Raw genomic sequence first — 22769 nt, forward strand, 5'->3', positions numbered from 1 at the left:
GAACCCTGCTGCTTTTAAGAATAGGAGTGTTTATTACAAAAAGGTTCAAATTTGACCATGTCGACTTGAAAACCACGACTGTTTGGTCTAATGTTGCGATCACAAAATGTGCACATACTAGTACAAACCAATGATGTTTATTTTGCAGTCACAATGCTTACACTATATGTAGCAGACATCCAAACAAACAATCAAACAATTCAACCAGCTAACCTTATCACTCAATGGACCCAACACACAGTCGCCAAAAAACACATTCACATCAGGGAACCAAGAAAAGAAAGTGAACATCCATGAGTGTTGGACATGGTTAAGAGATGAGCTAGTTCTTCACAAACAGTTAGCAGCACAAGTTGCTATTATACTCCATTCGGCCTCTGTGTTTAAATCTACCATATTCTGATGCGTTCTCTTTATTAAAAATAAACCTGGAATTCAGAGAGAAGCTCGAGAAAAAAAATAAATAAAACGGGGTTAAAGCTAGAGACAACTGTCGAAAGTGATCCTGTCACGATGATTTGAGTACCAGGCTCTTTTTTTGAAGGACACGGCTACATTCTATAGGCTCCACTAACGAAGAATGCCAGATCAACAATAAAGCCACGAGAGACTGGAAGCCTGTGTGATTAAAAATGCAGTTTGACGAAAGCTCAGAGAGCAACTTCACCACAACCAAGTCACTTTATCTAATCAAATCCACAGACGACATGATCGAACCCTTCAGAGACAAAAGGGGAAAGGTTATGCTTGCGTTCTCCGATGAATTTCACACGAGGATGGGGTGGTTTTGGGACTGTTCCCAGGCCGGCGGTGAGCAGATCTAAGAACAATCTCGGCGACGGAGGATGTGGTGGGGATGTGACAAGATTTGAGGGAAAATGGTATTCCTTCTGAAAACGTTAACGCAAGAGGTTTTGTGTATTTACATAGCTCCTGTATGTGTTCCATAGAGTCAATTCGAGGGGGGAAAATTAATAAATGTACAACTTGTGATCCTATTCGACGCTTCATCCCGCCCCCTCTGTGGACAGGTGTCAATCCCAGCACTCACGCCTCAATCCCACATCGTCACCCAGATATAAACCACTCTCTCCATACAGACAAACCCACACTTCAGCACAGTTGCACTAACTTACTAGACTGTAAAAAGTATTCAATCACACTCATTATTTGTCTTAAATCGTAATCATTATAAACATTGTTGAAAATGTTATGAAAAAAAATGTACACTTTTTTTTTCCTTATGTGTTTCTATACAAGGCAGGCAAAAGCAGAGCACTATGTATACCAGCTCATCCTAACCTTTCCTCCCACAAACATGCTCTCAAGCACACTCTCACGCTCACACACACACACACACACACACACACACAAATAGACTCCCACTTCCCATCGTCCCTTCGAGCGGTTCGGGTGTGCCGCCCACTCTATAGAGTCCACACTGGTGCCGCCCCACACCACAAACCCATTCCCCAGCCGTACCCCCTTCTCTCTCTTTGGACTTTGAGCCCCAAATGACAAGAGAATGGTCAAGGAGAATGACCTCTAGAAACTGGCTTTAAAATATGTATATATTTATATGTGTATATATATATATATATATATATATATTTATATATATAAAAAGGGGTGGGGGGAGGAGAGGTGTGAAGGGAGAGAGGTAATTGGGTATTGTTAGGGACTGGGGAGTGGGAGGTGCAGGCTTGCGCAGCGGTGGTCCCCCGGCAGCCGGGCCAGGGGAGGGTGGGAGTACAGGCTGGGACCGGGCCACGTGGGCGGGGCCTGGTGCTCTATGGAATGTCAGCTCATCATATCGTTGCTGTTTACCCCGTATGTGGAATTCTTCATGGAGTCATTGACTTCTCTTCTAAATACTGAAAGATTCTGTGTAAACCTGCGAAAACAAGAAAAAGGGAGTTTGCTAAAAATGTATACTATATATTACATATATGTGCAAATAAATAAATAATATAGTCTAGTTTACTACTCTAAAACTTACAGTTAAGGAATATGAGATGGCTCGCACTAAGAAATGCCATTAAATGGGCTCAATCAATCTTTTCGAACAGAACACCCACTTCAAAAAACGTACACGCAAAGTTCGTTGGAATTCTCAGGAAATCAAATTACCTGTCTCTGTTTTTGGTCAGCAAGTTTCTCTCTATGCCCTCCATGAGATTTTCAAAGCATAAGTGCATGGCTTGCTGCTTTTCTGGTGGTTGGCTGTTCACAATGCTGTTCCTCAAATCTGCAAAATACTACAAACACAATGCAAATCAGCATGTTAGAATGATTTCTGAAGGATCACGCGACACTCGAGTAATGATGCTGAAAATTCAGATTTGCATCACTCAAATTAATTTTAAAATGCATTCAAATAGAAAACAGTTATTTTAAATTATATGAGTGTTTCACAAGACTCTACTGTATTCTACAGTATTTCTGATTAAAAGAAATGCAGCCTTTTGTGAGCTTTAAAAAAACCCCCAAATCTTCTATATTCTGTCTCATACCTTCTCATTGAGTAGAATCAAGCCAAGCAGTGGTCGTGACATTGACCACTGATTCCTACAATCTTCAAAAATGATGATATTCAACACTGTGGACAGCATCTGGATAAGATTGTGAGAACTCTTGTCAGATTAAGTATCTCCAAAATTCAAAATATAACAGTGTTTGATAGACATAAATAGGGCTGATATGTCCCAAAAAATAATCACGATAATTTTTTCTTTATTTATATCAGTCGATATCAATAATTATCATGATAAATTTCAAATCTTTATTTCTTTCAAGTTTAAAGGCAGATTTTTGCTCCTATGTGAATGTTGTAGAAATCAGACCATTCATTAATGGTTTTAAACTACTCTATGGTTAAAAAATTACACATTTCACGTTTTTTAATTCTTTATACTTTTACAGTCATTTTTCTTTAACAAAATAAATATATTAATAGAATAATTGATTTCTTAGTTTCTGCACTGATACGGTTTCAAATCATGAAACATGTTTGTGTTGCCTGACTTTGATGCATATCTTCAGCACATTTTGCCGTGCAGGCTGCAATATTAAAAAATGCAAATTTTTTGTCTCTTAGAAATGCACATTTGACAGAAGCTTGGGTTGACAGTAGTAGCAGCTTGGAGTTAGAATGCATGTGTAAATTTATGTTCATTATCAAAATCTGTAACATCTGAAAAAAGCAACAATCTAATTTTTATATATTGAAATGTAACTATTCTGACTGTTTGATTTCTATTAAACTTAACCATCGGTCTTTCATAGTAGCAAACATTTGGATCATGATAACCACAGTTAATCTCATGGTAAAAATGTAACGCTCTGGTTTCTAGGTATTTGTATGAAAAACAGTAGCCTAAATACATTTAGTATAAACGCACAAACGCTATAGATTAATCACAAAAAATACTGTAATTACCATATTGACCCAAATATAAGACGATGTTTTTTTCTTGGAAATACATCTGAAATAACACGGTCGTCTTATAGGGTCTAGACTTTGACATGTCAATAATACATCCACAACAATAGATGGCGCCAAATACACATAAAACGAGTGTGCCATGAAATACATATTCGGGCCAATACGGTATATTCCATTACTTCACGAATACATTTAATACATGTCTACATTAATAATATAATAATTCAATATGAATATCCCACATTTCTGCCACAACACCATGGTGCAGTTACTGTTACTACAGTAAATCCATGGTAAAATGATGGCGATTTGTAGATTTGAGGAAAATCATATCGTGATAATTATCGTTATATATTTTTTTTTTAATCGCCCAGCCCTAGACATACACAAAAAAAGGTTTTTTTTATATAAGGAACATAAATTACTGTGAAAATTACGAATTTAGTTCCTCTAATGCTTTAAATATGATGAAACACTAAATTATAAAAAAAAAAAAAAACAAGTGTTAATTTATGATTTAACCCATTTTATTTTGTAAATCTCAGGTCTTTCAAAGTCTCAGCTCACCTGCTGGATCATCTCAGGGTGCTGCTGCATTATGTGAAGGAAGCGGTCGCTCTCCTGGGCCATGGGCGCCGCTCGTTTCTTCGTGCTGCGTGACAGCTGCTTGAATAGATAAGTAACTATGTGGTCCAGGCTTGAGCAGCAACCAGTGCATACCATTGTGTCTGTGAGGAGACAAACAGAAAGTTCAGGTTCAAAAGTTCACAAACACCTAGGGGTCCATGATGGAACTGCAGGAGGGTTTCTGAGATTAAAAAAGTATAAAACAATGATGCTACACAAAAGAAAATTCATAAGCTGAAGAGGAGGTCCTTACCAAGTGCTGTGAGCCCCTCTGATATGGAGGAAAGGATGTACATGACCACATGAGGCTCCAGGCTAGCGATGAAGTTCATGTGGTCTTGGGTTAGCACCTCCAGAAGAGAGTAGTAAGACTGACTAAGCTTTGGATAGTCCTGCAAGAACAAGAACAAACCAACCAACCAACCAAAAAAAAAAAAAAATCAACCAATCTCAATGCTGAAGGACACAATCCTGATGCTGATAGCTGATGATATTTACCAGCAGGTCACTGTGAGGGATGGACAAGAGCAGCTTAATAAAGGTCTGCAGAGCGTTGTCCAAGGCATCATCGCCGTACAGCCGGAAGACGCCAAAGTTGACATAGTTGCCGCTTAATACGGCTTTCAGCATGGAGAAGCAAATGGAGATTCCCTTCAGTTTCAGCGCGTACACCTGATCTTTTGGCAACTCACCCAGTGTCAGGATCCGATTCCCTTTAAGAGAAATAAGACAATACTAGTACAATGATTATTCAATTAAAGTTCTTCAGATTTAATAATGCTACAACATGCCAGAGGAACAGTTGATTGAAATATAAAAACTGGGTTATTATAGCAGAGTTTGTACCATATGTTGTAATCATCTTGCTGGTTTCCCTGAACAGCAGAATTCCATTCGGTGAGGACACATCAAACTGTAATCTCTGTGACCTTCATGTAAAAAACCCCCCATATTTTAAGTTAGAGAACATACATAAATTTAAAACTCAGCTCTCAGAGACATGTGCAAGATGTAACATTGCGTACCTGTTGTGGACGAGCTCAGCCATGAGTTTGAGGACTGGTGTGGTGCAGGCAGGTACATGGTACCAGAGCTCTATTGCCCTCTGTAAGATGGGCATGTAAGAGGGGTAACTAAGATCCATTAAGGAACACATTAAAATTGGCATTCAGTCGGAACTGACCTAAGAGATTAGCTTTATATAATTTACTTATAAGTTTGTTTTAAAATTAAGAAAATAACAAGTAATAAATAATTAAATAACAAAAATACTAAGAAACTAATAAATAAACAAACAAATACAAATAAACACAAATTACAAAATAAATAAACAAAAACAGTGAACAAACACAAATAAATTACACAAAATTAAACACACACACAAAACAAACAAAAACCAAAAATAAAAACAAATTAAATGAAAACAAAAATACACAAATAAAAAAAAACAATTACTCAAAAATAAACGACTAAAATAAAAACAAATGTATATAAAAAGAGAACAAACACAATTAATTTTTGTTTTGGGAGAAGTCAGTCAGCAGAACAGGCGGGAGCGCGTGAGGGTTTGCTTAATACTTTGTTTCTGCATCTGTTGTTTAAATTGTTACTTGCTGCTAAGGTTTATTTCGTTCTCTAGCTATTTCTACTGCCATTTTTCGTTGTAATTTGTATAGAGTAATAGCCATCGGCTAAGAAGAAGCTTTTGTTATTTATATTGCTCCGTTCCTGCACTTAAGTGCGAACTTTATAGTTTCAATTTGAGCAATTGCCCTGCTATAGGCTTTTGGGTGTGCTAATTTAACAAGGCGGCCACAGCTGTTTTATCTAAAGTGTCGGGTGGCTGTGTATTTGTTTGTTGTCTGTCAGTTGAGGCAGAAGCATTCAGCCCTCGTGTGAAGACCTACGAGTATAAAGACCTGCGACTTTACCTGCATGACTTTACCAAAACCGGGCAACGCACTTAAGTACTCTCTTTTTTCCCTTTGCACACTCCTGTCTATCATGTGTTTTCAATACATTCCGGTTGTCTCGCAACAACGCTCTAACATCACTCGCAGATGGCAATGCAATCTTGCTAACCTGCATCCTATCTGTACATCTTCTACTGCACCTTTCTTTTTCTGTGGGTTTCTGGAATGGTCAGTCAGTTGTCAACAAAGCTGACTTCATTCCTGCTTTTTCTTTGCAATCTACACTCAGCATCTTGGGCTTGACTGAGACCTGGATTTGTCCAGAACTTCTCTTTCTCTCACACCCCTCGTCAGGTTGGAAGGGGTGGGGGCACTGGTCTGCTCATTTCTAACAATCGCAAATACTCAATCCACTCTCCCCCATGCAATTATAGCTCATTTGAATCTCATGCGATTACTGTGACAGCTCCTATAAAATTCCATGTTGTGGTAATTTACTGGCCTCCTGGGCACCTTCCTAGAAGAGCTAGATGGTCTGCTGTCCTCATTCCCAGAGGATAGCAGTCCACTTTTAGTCTTTGGCGACTTTAACATTCATCTGGACAAGCCTTATGCTGCAGACTTCCATTCACTCCTAGCTTCATTTGATTTCAAATGCCTTACCACTACAAGCACGCACAAATCAGGCAACCAACTTGACTTAATTTACACACGCAATTGTGCTGCAGACAACATTTTGGTAAAACCCCTACACATCTCTGACCATTTCTTCATTACATTTAACCTACATCTTCCTACCTGTGTGCCACCAACCCCTCTACCTGTTACTTTTAGATGAAACCTGCACTCCCTTTCACCCTCCTATCTTTCCTCGGTAGTGTCTTTCTCTTCCCTCACCTACCCATTTCTCATCTCTGGATGTTGGTGCAGCAACTGACACTTTATGCTCTACTTTAACTTCTTGTCTAGACGATATATGTCCTCTCTCCTCCAGGCCAGCACGGTCTACCCCTTCTAACCCCTGGTTATCCGATGTTCTTCGTGAGCATCGGTCTAAACTCAGGGCAGCAGAGAGAAAATGGTGCAAATCAAAAGATCGGTCTGACCCGAGTATGTATCAGTCTTTGCTTTCATCTTTCTCTGCTCAAGTCCATACTTCCAAATCTTCATATATTCACAACAAGATCAACAGTGCTACAGACACACGTAACCTCTTCAAAACATTAAATTCTCTACTCTTGTCCCCCTCCACCACTTCTATAACAGCTGATGATTTCGCAACATTCTTCACAGACAAAACTAGAACAATCAGTAGTCAGTTCTCAGCTCCACACACACACACAAACTCAAACCAACTGCATCCACGGCTAAAACTTCCCCCTTCTCCTTCTGTCCCCTCACTGAGGCCCAAGTATCCAAACTTCTCCTCTCCAGCCATCCTACAACATGCCCACTAGACAGTGTTAATTTTGACAGCAAATTTTGATTTAGTTTTAGTCATTGTCTTTAAAACTAAATGGCATTTTAGTCAAGTCACATTTTAGTCATCTGAATTGTTTTATTTTTAGTCTAGTTTTAGTCGACTACATCTACAGTAAATTTAGTCGGCTAAAATCTAATGGGTTTAGTTACAGTGTAATGCATTTATTAAGCATTTCTCTAAAATTTCCAAACTCATTATATAGGTTTGATATTAAGGTTTTATCATGATAGACACCGATTTAACTGCAGTGACACACAACGTGCCTTTATGTTAAAATGAAATAAAACCACTTCAAGTTCTCAAAGAACAAGCACATGGTCTTCTTTTGAATGAAATACCAATGGTTATATAGGCTAATTATGCATTCTTTATAGCAACTTGTTTACCATATTCTTCATTCTTTCAAGCAGACATTTATTTCTATAAATACATTTAGATAATCTTTAGGGCTACTAAGGTTTTTTAGTCAAAAGCAGTGCGTGATTTTCTGTCTTTCTTTTGTTGCTTGATTAACATCAATGACTCGGACAATAGCAACTAAATCAGGCTGCTATCCCTTTAAAACCGAATGCACGGATGCAATGGATGCAATGTACTGATACACGTTCTCCTTACTGTTTACGTTCACTTGCGTGAATACTCGTCAAAACGGACAATTCAACATCATTTTGTGTGTAATTCTCCGTTGCAACGTGAAAGATGCGCTTTCTGTGTGTGTATGCTTCAGTGTGCGCTCAGAAAACCGGACAGAATTGAGTTCTCTCTTGCGTTGTCAGAATTAGCCATATGCCTGCTCTTCTCTTACTCCCAGATATTGACATTTTTGAACGTTTTAAGCGACGTGCAGCAAGTGTATTTTAGCTTATATTCCGCTGGTTCATATGTACGCATCTAACCTCCTAACTATGCAGCAGATTCTTTCTGAATGAATCTCTTCCCAAATCGTCCCTCCCCAACATTTTTGTCTCATTTTTATTCGTTGACGAAAATGTCAATAGATTTACGTCATAGTTTTTGTCATTCAAAAAGAGTTTTAGTTCAAGAACAATGCTTGAAGCTTGGTATGGCGAGCACTTCCTGTGTCTATTTGCCTCTTTAAAATGAATCGCTTGATGTATTCCCCAATTGTAAGTCGCTTTGGATAAAAGCGTCTGCCAAATGAATAAATGTAATTACACAAATAAAATAACCACACTCACAAATTCCACCAATAAAATAAACACAAAAACAAACAAATGTGTGTTAAAGGATACATCCAATCAAAGAGCATCATAAAGCTGGTCTTGGCATTAAAGGCAAAGGCAATTCCCCTTAGATCTCTTACCAGTCCTACTAAAGTCCTCTGAAAGAAAAAAAAACATTTGTTAATTTCTCATATGTGAAAAGACTGGGGTGCAGATGCATTATATAGGTCAGCAACAAACAAGAAAACACAAGGTATTTTGCAAATGCTTAATGCCACACTAAGGTTGTATGATAAACAATATAACATCTCACTTTTGCTTCTTGTTCATTGAAGGTGTTGGTGCTGAACATCTGAGCAATGGCCTCGAATGCAGCAGTGAGAGGAAGCATAAACTGTTCAAACTGGTCCTCATCCTCACCTGTCAAAGACACAGAACGTCTCTAAAGATGTCCTTTTACCTGACACTTATGGCGCTTTTCCACTGCATGGTATGGCACGGTACAGTTCAGTTTTGGGGGGTTTTCCACTGGGTACAGTACCTGGTACTTTTTTCAGTACTACCTCGGTTGAGGTTCCAAGCGAACCATACCGTTACCAAAACGTGACGTGTAAACTCTGCTGATCACTGATTGGCTGGAGAATCGTCACTACCTGCGTCACTGAACTTGCTACACGAGACACAACAGACCCGCTAGATTTAAATCAGCACAGCCAGCGAAGGATCGAACGCAACTGTTTTGAACAAGCGCACCTTTTTTTAACAACCAAAAAATGGCTGTTATGTGGTCTGTTGAAGAAGTACAGACGTTGCTCTCGTTGATAGCAGAGGAGCAGATCCAGCGAGAGCTTGATGGGGCAACGCAGAATGAAAAAGTTTTTCCAGGAGTCGTGGCAGTAGAGGCGGCGCAACTATAACGACATGTGAATAATCCCGCCCACTCTAAAGCGGTACTAAACTGCAGTGGAAACGCGAGCCGTGCCGAGTCGTACCATTCAGTGGAAAAGCGCCATTATATGCTATATCTATAGGTACACCCTTACCCAAATCTACCATAAGAAGTCTTCCCAAGGCTGTGTAGAAAGTGGTCCGACACCTCATGTCACTGAGGTTGGCCTGATTGTTCACACCCAGGAAAGAAAAGTGCTCACTCTGTCACACAGAAGAAAAACAAGACATTGTCAGCCCTTTAAAGTTACTCAAAAAAACAATTTAAGAATAGTAAAAATGTTATTTGTAATGATATTACCCTTTTATTTTAATCAATTGATTTTTTAACGAAAAGAAAAAACTAACTGTAAATTAACTGTGCTTCAGGCAGGGACAAATAAAGTTAAAGTGGAGTTAAGAAGGAGAAAAGCTCAAGTTGGTCACTTACGGTATGGTTGTTTAGCATGAACTGGACAGCACTGAGTTTCACAAGTTTTCTAACACTGCTGTACGTGAGAAATAAGGTTAAGGAAACAGACCAAAACATATTCAGTTAAAAATAACTGTTAATCATCCTCAATAACAATCCTAATATTGTTTCAAATTGAAACCAGCAACATGTGTGTAAGGATATCCAATCGAGAGGTCATTGAGGAGCTGTAGTGTCTTAGATGTGATTGGTTCACACTGTCCCCAGTACTTCAAGTTGGTGATTCTGCATTAAAACAAAACTCTACGTTAAAAACATTGTTTTTAATTGTTATTTTTGGTAAACTAAGGTTTTATAATAAGTATACCCATCATTAGCTGACATATACTCACATTTTCCCAATGAAAACACTGAGTACCATGGTCTCATCATTCAAGCCAAGAACCTCTGATAGTCTTCGATACAACTAGGGATCAAACAAAAGTAGTATTATTTCCTGTCATCATATATTCCTTTTGAACTAGTGTTTTGCACTGTAGCTTGAACAATTCATTTTATAAATGTAGAATGTTATTATTAATAATTTATGTATTTAGCAGACGCTTTTATCCAAAGCGACTTACAGTGCATTCAGGCTATACATTTTTTACCAGTATGTGTGTTCCCTGGGAATTGAACCCACAACCTTTTGCGCTGCTAACGCAATGCTCTACCACTGAGCCACAGGAATACGTTAGGAATATGTTAAACTACTGCGACAATTCACAGGGGGTTCTCACAAATCCATAAACTATATAGATTTGGTCAGAAAAGGGGAAAAAGGGATGTCAATGACAAATACAGTATCAATATTATTCTAACACAAATAAAAATACATTGCTAAAAAATAAAATCTTGGAAGGAAAAAAAAATCCTTATTGTGGAGTCCTGATTATGGTCCCAAATGGCACCTTCCTCTGAGTCTACACTTTGCTGCATGGGCTGCTGGGTAATAGTACACTGTAAGTCTGCATCCCTATGGTCCAAATTAAGTGTGCCATTTGGGGCAATTTTCCATTTAATCTAATACATCCAATTATCAAGATGCAATCAGACTTCGTAATAGTTTTCGCACTATTTGTACACTTTTTAAGTACTATTTGAGCACTTGTGGTGTCAATTTCCAAGGTAAAGGACAACAGGCTAAAGCAGAACTAAAGACAGGTTTAGAGGAACAGCTAGTCTTTCTATGTGCCCTTATCTTCTCTGTTTACACTTTGGAATCTGAGCAACAGGAGAGAAAACTTCAGCTTTCTGGTTAGTTGAGACAGAACACTTTCATCTCCAACATAAAAAAAACCTATGGTTTCAAAAGCTACATGTCCATTTACAAAGCAGACGAAAAGGGTGAAACCACAACTAAGCATGCAAAAAAGCTGAATCAACGGTCTCTTTTAAAAGCCCAGGCACAAGACAATCACAAATTTCAGCCATTCTGAGAGTTCAAAGGCAAAACCCTGTGAATGTTACGAGAGATCAATAATTAATACACTGCTAGCTGATTTTTTGTTTTCAATTTGCCGTCTAAACAAACCACAGCTTGAAGTTCACGCTCACACTCACGCAGACAAATTACAACATAACTGCATTTACCTTTGATGATTTTTGCACCTGGTCACCGATGTAGATTTTGCGAAACTGCTCAAAGAAACTGAGCATGGCTAACTCAAGCTTCTCATTTCCTGCTTGAGCCAGTCGTGAGTCTGTGAGGTTCATTAACTGCAAAACTCTGAAAATGACAAAACATGAAGTCAATATAAATATTAAGTAAAATTAAACAATGTGAAGTGAGATCAGGAGACTCATAAAATAAATTCTTTACTATTTTGTCGACATAAATTAAAACTAAACCCACAGTTATAAATGTTACGTGAAATTAGTCCCAAGTAGGAAAGTACAGTATGAGAAAAGGACATTCAGTATTTTTCTCAGATTTGCTAAATATCGTATTTAACAGTGTAAATACATGTTTTTTTTAATAAACTTAAGTAAAATAAGGAAAATAAGAATACCCAAATGACCAATTTAAAAAAAGCATATTAATAATCGCTAACATTGGCTAAACAATTCGATACAGATATACTGTTCATCACTAGTTTGATATATTATTTGAAGCATTAAAAATCTGAATGCCTGTTCATGCCAAGACAAATGTTTTGCGTTAAAATTCAATGCAATAAACATTTTAAATGTTTAAATTCGAATGAACGGCTGTTAACGTGTCCAAACAATCATTGTGTGGATCACTGTGAACAATCATCGTGTCAATGCATTTTTTTTTTTTTTTTTTACAGAGTTCTAATCTTTTCCAATTGCACTGTGAACAAAAACTGGCCAACCAATAAGATTGTGATTTTGGTCACATATTCAGAGTATCTGCTGCTACATAAAACTACAACTTTTTTGTGAAGCAACACAGCAGAGGAAAAATCTGGAACCAACTCTCTTTCTCTATACTCTAGTATTTGGTGCTGTTTGAGAAGCATCATAGTGAATACAAAAATCTGAAAGGCTTTTTGAAAATATGAAAATACTGTTTGACTTCGTAACAAGAGGGTGTCAGAAACTTAAAGTTGCACAGTGCTTTGTGTCTCTGGGTATTTCTGCTTTTGTTGTTAGCACCACCTACTTCAAATAATAATTTTGCATATTCATTCAGCCCATCTAACTTTTATTTTTTTTTCACATTGGTCAGAACAGACAGATCGTATGACTGAATTTTCATTTAATCTTGGTGTGAGCAGGCCTTTAGTGGCGATTCCTCACCGACACACAAGCTCCCCATCCATGGCATCCTGCTCATCCGTGCTGGCGAAGGATACTCTTCCTCCAATGACTGCACCAATGTGTCAGAAACTTAAAGTTGCACAGTGCTTTGTGTCTCTGGGTATTTCTGCTTTTGTTGTTAGCACCACCTACTTCAAATAATAATTTTGCATATTCATTCAGCCCATCTAACTTTTATTTTTTTTTCACATTGGTCAGAACAGACAGATCGTATGACTGAATTTTCTGAATTGTGAGCAGGCCTTTAGTGGCGATTCCTCACCGACACACAAGCTCCCCATCCATGGCATCCTGCTCATCCGTGCTGGCGAAGGATACTCTTCCTCCAATGACTGCACCAATTATGTACACTAGCCATGTCAAGCGACCTGGACAACACATACGTAACGTAAGCAGTGTTATGATACAGTATATTGATTTGTATATTAGGTTTGGTTTCAAGCTCACCCTCCTGCACTGCTATGTCCATTGTGCTGGAGTTGGTGGACTGCAGCAGCTCCTGGTACGACTGGGCCGACTGATCGAAGAGCTGGACCAGCAGGGCGCAGGTCTTCTCATACTCGCACCGGCCGATAGTAGACAGCTGGTCCAGCTGCTGTTGAACCAAGCCAGCATCATCCAAGGGGTCTTCAAGACCATCCCTGCATAAAATGGATATTGTATAATCACACATTTATGACATTCATGCTCATCAGACCTAATTGTGAATTCAAATAGTGCTCGCTGTACCTCAGAATGATGTGTATGGACTCTAGGCGGGACGTGATGTAGGCCTTGGTCACCTCAGGGGTGTAGGTCTCCAGCATGTGGGGCTCTGTGGCCTTCACATAAGGGACAGATGCCGCCAAACGCTGCCACAGGCTCAGCAGATAGTGCACACTGTTGGGCGCAAACTCCCAGTGCTGAGACACACCAAAGTTATCAGTCTTTGAAACGCCAATTTTTCATAGATCATTTTCACTTGATTCCATCAGCAAATTAACAAATAATTGTTGTCAAGTTGGTTCGACTTCTGTAGAAATCACATATTAGCTTCATGTTCAGCATGCCAAGTTTTTAACTCACCTGCAGACTAGTTACGGTGAAGTTAGCGATCAGTCTTATGACCTCAGGGTAGTTCTCTACTTTAACCAGCTCTCCCAGCTGATAGTTACTCTTGAGTCGAGCCAGTAGTCGGCAGAACTCATGGTAGTTGTTTGGGTCCGACAAACTCTGCAAATCAAACGTGAAAAAAACAACAACAAAAAAACAAGTATTGCCAAGTTAACATATCAACCACATAATACCTGCAAATAGATTTGACATTTTAACAGCTATTTTCAGGCTACATATTTAATATATGGCATTACTCAACTGTTTTTACATAAATATCATCCAAACATTACAATGAGAATTATTATTATAACTAATATTAGGATGGACGGCATACTTGAGGGTTCTCCAATATTCTCTTCACACCATCTACTAAATGGGAGAGGAACTTTGCTCGCTCTGCGTTGTTAAAAAGAGACCTCCGGACAGATGCTATTTGGACTAGGCAAGACAAAACCTGAAAGACAAACAGCACATTTAATACTAAACGGTTCACGTTATTATTGGAAGAGTCTTAACATTATCTACAAGGCAAAGGCTTGTTTATCTTCACACACATGTCATGCTGTTTATCTGACACTCACCAAGGGAGACAGCGAGGGAGGGATGGAATGATACAAATCAAAAAACAGCTGCAAGGTTGAGGAATCCAAAAAGGCTGCAGACGAGAAAAAATAATAATAATTATGCATGAATTCAACACGAATACCCTGTTACTGCTCAAAAGGACTTTTTTTCTCATGCTCACCAAGACAACATTTACTTTATCAAACCAATAACATTGTGAAATATTATTAGAATTGAACTTTTTTTTAAAAATATTTTAAAACGTAGCCTAATTTATTTCTGTGACGTAAAATCTGAATTTTCAGCATCATTACTCCAATCTTCAGTGTCACATGATCCTTCAGATATTCTAATATGCTGATTTGCTGCTTAAGAAACATTTCTTATTGTTATTAATGTTAAAAACAGTTGTGATGCTTAATAATTTTGGAAACCATAATCTTTTATATTTTTCCCTGGATGAAAAGGTCTCTGTCTTTCTTTACTGTTGCTTTTGATCGGTTTAATCTTTCCTTGCTGAACAAATGTATCTTTGACCCCGAACCTTTGAAAGTTAGTGTGTATGCTAAAAAAGCCAACCATGTATTAGCCAATCATAAAAATAAGTCTTAAAGTCATTATAACAAAACAGAAAAAAAGAACAAATTAAAATAACACCTTTTTTGTTACAAGAAGTCTTAACTATATAAGCAATTCTAAGGAAGATTAAAAATATTTTGAATGCAGCCTCTTTAAACAAGCACTGGAACACAGTTGCTTGACAATGTGAAATTGCCAGATTACCTGATCTCCAGCTGGTGGGGATCTGGACGGTGCACAGATCATCTGAGGACTCATCGGTGGATGTACCGATGAAATCAAAGTTGAGGCAATTGTGGGCCAGTTTGAGTAGCTGCATGAGTAGCCCATGCTGGCTCTCATCATTTAGATTCAAGTTCTTCCCAGATGCCTGCAGACATACAGAACAATCCATTGAGTCATTGACACAAATCCCAAGCAGGCTGGTTTAGCGGTTGTGAAGACGAATATACAGACAGACAGTTCTTTTGTGCAGTCTCTGAAGCATTAAACTTACCTGCTTGAGGAGGTTGCAGGAGAGGGTAAAAATGTCAAACAAGGAGGAATCTCGAAATGATGACGCAATCTTTCTATGTTTTGTAAGTGGATGTGTTGAGTCCGCCTGGAGAATCGAAAGAAGATTCAAGGAATCAGTAATCTATCTTTAATGCAACTTTCAGTTATTGAACCCAAACATACATAAATGATTTCCAAGCACTGAGCAAAGACTAAATTTACATTTACATATAGTCAATTAGGAGACACTTTTATCCAAAGCGACTTACAAATGAGGACAATAGAAGCAATCAAAACCAACAAAAGAGCAATAATATGCAAATCAAGGCATACTGCAAGCAGAGAAACTTACTTGGTTAATCTCATTGGTTAACTGGGAAAGAATTGTGACTCCTATGATGCAGTGTTCAACACTATCCTAAAAAAAAAAGAAGTTAAAAATACAAACAACTTCATAACTTTCAGGAACATTACTCAGATTTAACATCAACCAATTTTAGCTTTTGCAATTTTATCATTTATGCCATCATGCTGAAATTGTAAGTGACAAACACTTCACATGAGTCATACACTGAGAGTGCACAAATCCCAGCTGTTTGAATTTTTACCACAAAATGCTTCTACAGACTTAATTGTAGTCATATAATAATTATCTAGTTATTGTGCGGTTGCATTTAAAGCTCCTCATTCACAAAACAGGAGTTTGAGTATTGAATTTGTATTAGAATTTTTATTTGCTCATAAATAATTTCTATTGAAAGGGATGCATTTACCTTGCATTACATAAGAATGGTTTTATAAACCATTGACACAAATTTATTGCTCGTGTTTCATGATGAATGAGGGCAAATGTCCTCACAGAGTTCAAGGTGATTTTGATAATTGCATCGAAAATATCAAACAAGATATTGTCCACATATCTCGACCAAGACTTGTATTTTGAACACCATCAACAGCAGTTTCCTTAAAAAAATTCAAATGACATGGATAATTTTATATGGATGCATTTTCTTTTTGTTAACACTTTAGATTAGGGAACACATTCACTATTAACTATGACTTTTGCCTCAAACTTCTAATTTGCTGCCTATTATTGTTAGTAAGATAGTTGTTAATTTTAGGTATGGGGTAAGAATAAGGCATTAATATATGCTTTCTGAGTACTAATAAACAGTCAATATGCTAGTAATATGCATGCTAGTAAGCAACTAGTTAATAGTGAATAGTACCTAATTTAAAGTGTTACCAAATAAAAACCAAGTATTTAAAAAGAAACTTTATCTTGAGGTGAGAAAACATCCATATAAAATTATCCACATTTATTTGGATTTTTCATATGGAAACTGTAGATGATGATGGTTTTCAAAATACAAGCCTTGTTCGAGATATATGGACAATATCTTGTTTGGCACTTTTGATCCGATTCTCAATCAACTTGAACTTTGTGAGGACATTTGCCCTCATTCATGAAACATGAGCAATACATTTGTGTAAATGGTTTATAAAACCATTCTTATGTAAAGTATTGCATTAAATGCAAGGTAAATGCATGCACGCTAAGTGCTACCGAATATCAAGAAAAAAAAAATATATATATAATAATTTTCTACCAAAAAGTTTGTGCCTACTTGCCTTAAAGATGCGATAACAAAAAACAAAGAAACATTTCCAAGTAGTATAACTCTGAACAATATTATCTTTTCTAATAATGCTATAAAATTTATCATACCTGCAGGAATCTTGTCACATCGACAATGACATTCCTGAAGATGTAATCTTCCTTTTGGCAGTCAAACCAGCCAAGCTTGGTGATTCTGGCATAGAGCTGGATCAGGGCTTGTGTCACGAAGGCAGCAAGCTTTGGCCGGGTTGCCAGATAATTGAGAACATAATTTCCTGAGGAACCAACGTGACATTTATTTCCAAAATGTGTCTTTTCTGGGTTTTGGGGTTCTAAATCTCATGGTTGATCTGATAAACTTACGAATGTCAATGCGCTGCTCCAGGGGAAGTGGGTTGCCTGTACGAGACACCAACTTGGAGAGACACGTTGCAGCCAACAACTGTGAGTACGAGGACTGTAAAGATTTTACAAATACAGTGTGAAGTTAAATAGTTGCTTAACTAAAAACTAATGGACTTGGATTTTCGAGAAAACTGTTGTCAGATCAATTCAGATATCTTGTTTTTCACAGTTCTCAAAAAGTTTCATTCTTACACTTCCGCTTTCCAGCAACAACTGGCATTTACTCAGGCAGTCGGGACTGTTGGTGAACTCCACCAGAGCTTTCTCGGCCTGTAAACGTGTGGTGGTGTCTGTGGTCTCGTATAGCTGCTTGCACAGGATCTCTAGCTGGGCTAGGCTCTGAAAAAAGAGACCCACATGAGTTTAATGTCAGCACAAAAAAAAACAAAAAAACACATTCAGAGGATATTTGAGAGATGAACCAATAAAACTTCTATGTCTAAACTATTTACACATCTAAACTATTTTTTATAAACAAAGTCTACTTGCAGAAATGTGTAAATATTCAAATTAGATGATGAATATGGTCAATGACATTCCTTTATCTGCATCTATTACGTTTTCAATCAAAAATACATAAAAAATTCAATTCATACAACGACCTGAATACAACTATTTCGACATAAGTATGTTTTTGATATCTGCATTAAAATCTATTTTAATACTTATTTAGGGTATAATTAAAAATAATATGTCAGGGTAATTAAAGTTTAAAGTAATAGGACAATCTTTAATCATTTCTTTAAAATATAAATATAAATTTAAAAAAAAATTAACAAAACTTTTGTGTGCCAAATCATAAGTCATGTGGTTTTGAATCAATAAATGTCAAGATCAATAAGTTTCCTAAATTATTAAATAATTTGGCCTGTTTAAGACAAGGCTGGTTTAGGTTGTAAAGCATCATGTGGTGCAACTCCACAAAAACATTTATAAATGAATAATTCACAATCTTTGTCTAAAAATACTTTTACCTTAAAAAATAAATACAATTTTAAAAATGTAAATATTTTCTGAAAATAATGATAAAGATGCATTCAAGGTTTAGGGAAATCTGATATAAATTTTTACTTGATTACACCACATGACATTTTTAGTGTCATTAAATTGCTCCAATTGCTTAGAACTGCAATAGCGCAACTCCTCAACAAATAACGCAATTTGAAATATCATAAGCTATGTTTCCAACTAGACAGACACTAATGTTCCATTAAGCAAATTAATGCGCAGACATCACATCCACAAGTTATTGTTCTAGGTCACAGAGGGAGTATCTGGTTCATGCAAGCATGAAAGACTATATGGTGAAAAGTCAGCGATACACTTTGCTAATACATAGAGGAGCAATGAAAGAGCTAACTGCTGCTATGCAGCAACAAGCCTCTGACTCTAAGCAGTTCTTTGTTCCCTTGTGGAGCATAACTATACAAAATCAGCATCAGCAGAAAAACAGCAGCTGCAACAAATGCACAGCCTCAATGAAAAACTTCAAGTTTATTATGCTAAAGAATTCTATAACTATAACTACTAGAGTTATTTCTTTCTTTTTTTGCGCTCACAAATTTAATCCCATGTTAATAAAACAGTTTAATACTTAAAAAACACACTTTCTTGTGCATTTCACAACTTTAAGTTGGTTTCTCATGTCCGTATGCTTGATACAACCTGCTGATAACTGAATCAAAAGACCCTAAAAGAAAAGGGAGGACCTCTAAACATACAAGAAAAAAAAGCAAGATAAAACGCAAGATGTAATGGCAAGGAACTGCACAGAAAAGATAAGACGCCTCTAAGTTAAAAAACCTCAAATGAAAATATCATGCATTTTGTTTTTACTAAAACTAACATCAATCCACCTGTTCATACCAACCTATAACATATTATTAATAACCACCCTTAACATGCTTTGAGCATTCTGCATTCTATGTTTACATGTACTTAAATGCTTCTGAATTATATTGCAAATTTACAATAAACTAAAAGTTTAAAGCTGCCTAACATGAAAGGAATGGAATGTTACAAGCCATAAAACCAGCTCGCATGGCATTTTTTTATTTCAGTGAAATGAATGTACTGTATTTTAGTTTGATAATGTTTTTTTATTTTTAATATTTTTATTTTTTTTTACCTTTAACCACTTTTTGAGCATAAATGAAATTTCAAACTTAAACGTAAATCTTATATTTGGAGCACAGACTTAAATTTGGTTTCTTTAAATAAGAAATTGCAGCTTATTGCTGAAGTGAAAGTTTAAAAAAAATGAAACAAAAAAAGTTATAGAAGTGTATTATTATGAAAAATGCACAAAAATATATACATATATATATTTTGCAAATACATATTTGTTTTACAAAGCCATAAGTCTAAACATGTTGTGTTTCAAATTTGAGGGTGATATTTTTTAAAAAGAGAGCTTTCGTTAAGATTTTGTTTGGGTGCTGTACCAAATGTTTCCACTAGAAAGCAAGACAAAGACCAGCTGAAGAACCATGGAGGAGGACATCAGGAGAAAAGGGATGCTTTATTTTCATCAGCAGCGCTTCGGGAAGGTGAGACTCAATGTCATTCTCAGAGCTTTATGAGTAGTGCGATTATTTTCAAGTTAAACTAAAGAAATGAATGCACTTTCACCTGCATGGATGTGGATTCAGCATATACCAGCAGAATGACAATGGCAAAGATCAGAAATGTGGCCGCTGTACTGGCCTTGAGTATAAAACGCACATAACGCAAATAACACACACACACACACATACACACAGGTTTGTTTTTATGGTTTATGGGGACTCTCCATAGGCGTAATGGTTTTTATACTGTACAAACCATATTTTCTATTGCCCTACACCAACCCTACCCCTAAACCTACCCCTTACAGGAAACTTTCTGCATTTTTAGATTTTCAAAAAAACTCATTCTGAATTATTTATAAGCCTTTTGAATTACGGGGACACTGAAAATGTCCTCATAAATCACCTTCTCGTTGTAATACCTATGTCATACCCATGTTATTATACAAATTTGTGTCCTCATAAACCACATAAACATGCACACACACACACACACACACACACACACACGGTATATACACATATAAAAGAATGCTGAGAAATATGTACTGTGATTTACACAAAACTATGAAGCAGCACAGCTCTTTTCAATATTGATAATAAGAAATGTTGTTTTATATTACATCATTATCTATTAATATTAATGTTACATTATTATACATTATATCATTATAAAATGTTAAAAGATGATACATTTAAAAAGTCTTTCTGAGAACAATATAGTAAAATATTAGTGTGATTTACATTGTGTACATTATGTAACTGATTTGAGTACATTTATATATTACACATTATTATTATTATACATTATTATGATATTAATATTATATATACAGTTATACTAAAATTACTTACATAATGCAATTCACATTTCTTCTATCTATCTATCTATCTATCTATCTATACATACATATCAGAATGGAATGGAATTTATTTTATTTCTCTCTCTCTCTCTCCCCTCTCTCTCTCTCTTTTTACAACAATCCCATTACAACCTATAAACAAGTTATGTACAATTAATCAAACAATGTGTTAGAATACATGACCTAAAATGAGTAGCTAATCAAGATTACATTTTCATCGTGTATTTGTAATCAGTAACAGATTACAATAAAAAAAAGTAATCTACCTAGCTCTGTATGAATACATCACTAACTTTTGGCAACCAGACGACGTCCAAATACTTTTTGTATATTGTTTCATCATTTACAACTTTCCTTTTTGATGAAATATTTAGTTTAAAAGTGTCTTTGTGCTTTTTCTTTTTTAAACAATACTTGGTTTGATATTTGCTATGTAATGCAATAACGCGTGACTTTAAAGTATATGTATTGAAGTATTTCAGACTGTGATGTGCGTGTGTGCTCTTCAGAGATGGAGGAAGCTGTGGTGTGTGCTGCTGGCGGAGAGCAGGCGCAGCGTGTCACGGCTGGAGCTGTACGAGCACAAACACTCCTCCATCAAACAGGGCTCCAGCAAACAGGGCTCCAGCAAACGCAAGCCCGACTACAAACAGGTGATCCGGCTGCGAGAGTGCATCCAAATATCAGAAAGAGAGATAGCCGACTGCCCCAAAGACTGCGCTGCCTTTTACCTCGAGACCTCAGACAAAGTTTACATGTTCGCTGCCCAGCGTTCAGAGCTGAAGGACTGGATCAAGAGTCTGTGCGAGCAGGCGTTCCCTGTAGGTTCAATCACATCAAATCACAGCGCATAATGATGATGATGAGCGTTTTGCTAATTGCTCATAATACATAACGGACACGTTCAGGTACAGATGTCACACTTTAAAACCGTTTCATGTTTTTCAGGACATCGAGGCTGAACAAAGATTACAAAGAGAAAGCTGCCTTTATTCTGACCCTGTGAGCACCAGAGAAATGAAGGAAAACTCACTTTACGACACAGCAGAGAGCGGTAAGGCAGTTATCGTCACGCGAACAACCTAAATATAACTTAGAAATGATTATAAAATAACGTTCTTTACAATCAATCTACCTTTACCACTGTGAATTGGTTTGCACAAGCATTATTGTGACCCTAAACTACTGCAAACCTAAGGGTAAACTTGCTCTTTCGTCATTAAATCAGTTTAACTCTTTCATGCAATAAGAAGAAATGGTAGATAATATATAAATGTAGTCTCTAGCCTATGTTTTTATTTTACTTGGAGTTGCTTTCAGTTATAGGCTATATCTATTTTTATATAACTTTTTGTACTATTTATTTTTGTATTTATTTAAAATTAAAACTGTAACACATGGTGACCACATGTTATTATTTTTCATATTTTATGTATTTAGAGATAATTTAAAAAGTCTATCTATCTATCTATCTATCTATCTATCTATCTATCTATCTATCTATCTATCTATCTATCTATCTATCTATCTATCTATCTATCTATCTCATATAATACGTTTTGTATTTTATGTATTTACAGAGAATTAGGAAAGTGTTATATCTATATCAGTATATGTATTAATATATCTATATCTATATCACACATACACGCGCGCGCACACACACACACACACCCCCACACACACACTATCTATCTATCTAAATACATAATATAAATAATATAACACTATATATATATATA

At 36.6% G+C, this 22769-nt stretch overlaps 2 protein-coding genes across 2 annotated transcripts in view; one reads left to right on the forward strand and one right to left on the reverse strand.

Annotated features, from left to right (window-relative positions):
- Nucleotides 1-121: 121 nt before the first annotated feature.
- On the reverse strand, nucleotides 122-19216 carry LOC107553697 (exportin-7-like). The gene is made up of 28 exons (XM_016236004.1): nucleotides 19205-19216; nucleotides 17790-17936; nucleotides 17556-17649; nucleotides 17301-17467; nucleotides 15924-15989; nucleotides 15573-15677; nucleotides 15281-15446; nucleotides 14515-14588; nucleotides 14268-14387; nucleotides 13904-14050; nucleotides 13568-13740; nucleotides 13286-13479; nucleotides 13101-13206; nucleotides 11645-11780; nucleotides 10405-10478; nucleotides 10217-10297; nucleotides 10031-10094; nucleotides 9696-9804; nucleotides 8966-9072; nucleotides 8722-8810; nucleotides 5098-5205; nucleotides 4919-5001; nucleotides 4571-4785; nucleotides 4326-4464; nucleotides 4013-4173; nucleotides 2514-2612; nucleotides 2131-2258; nucleotides 122-1894 (listed from the first exon to the last, which is right to left on the reverse strand). Exons 1-28 carry the CDS (start codon nucleotides 19214-19216, stop codon nucleotides 1801-1803), a joined length of 3258 nt encoding a protein of 1085 aa, XP_016091490.1. The 3' UTR covers nucleotides 122-1800.
- An 870-nt stretch (nucleotides 19217-20086) lies between these two features.
- The window catches only part of LOC107553698 (docking protein 3-like), a 14386-nt gene continuing 11703 nt past the window's right edge, over nucleotides 20087-22769 (forward strand). Inside the window, exons 1-3 of the mRNA XM_016236006.1 lie at nucleotides 20087-20146; nucleotides 21537-21848; nucleotides 21976-22081. Of these exons, the coding sequence (XP_016091492.1) occupies nucleotides 20087-20146; nucleotides 21537-21848; nucleotides 21976-22081 (478 nt within the window). The remainder of the gene's footprint in view (nucleotides 20147-21536; nucleotides 21849-21975; nucleotides 22082-22769) is intronic.

The sequence above is a fragment of the Sinocyclocheilus grahami genome, unplaced genomic scaffold (genome assembly GCF_001515645.1).
Source record: "Sinocyclocheilus grahami isolate Dianchi unplaced genomic scaffold, SAMN03320097.WGS_v1.1 scaffold478.1, whole genome shotgun sequence".
In the NCBI taxonomy this organism is placed as follows: Eukaryota; Metazoa; Chordata; class Actinopteri; order Cypriniformes; family Cyprinidae; genus Sinocyclocheilus; species Sinocyclocheilus grahami.

Excerpts from the sequence above, each read along its gene's own strand:
- LOC107553697 (XM_016236004.1), bottom strand. Across the intron at positions 14,051-14,267 it reads GAATATTGGAGAACCCTCAA|AGTTTGTCGGACCCAAACAA; the intron begins GTATGCCGTCCA and ends TTTGATTTGCAG. Across the intron at positions 9,805-10,030 it reads TCATGCTAAACAACCATACC|AGTGAGCACTTTTCTTTCCT; the intron begins GTAAGTGACCAA and ends TCTGTGTGACAG.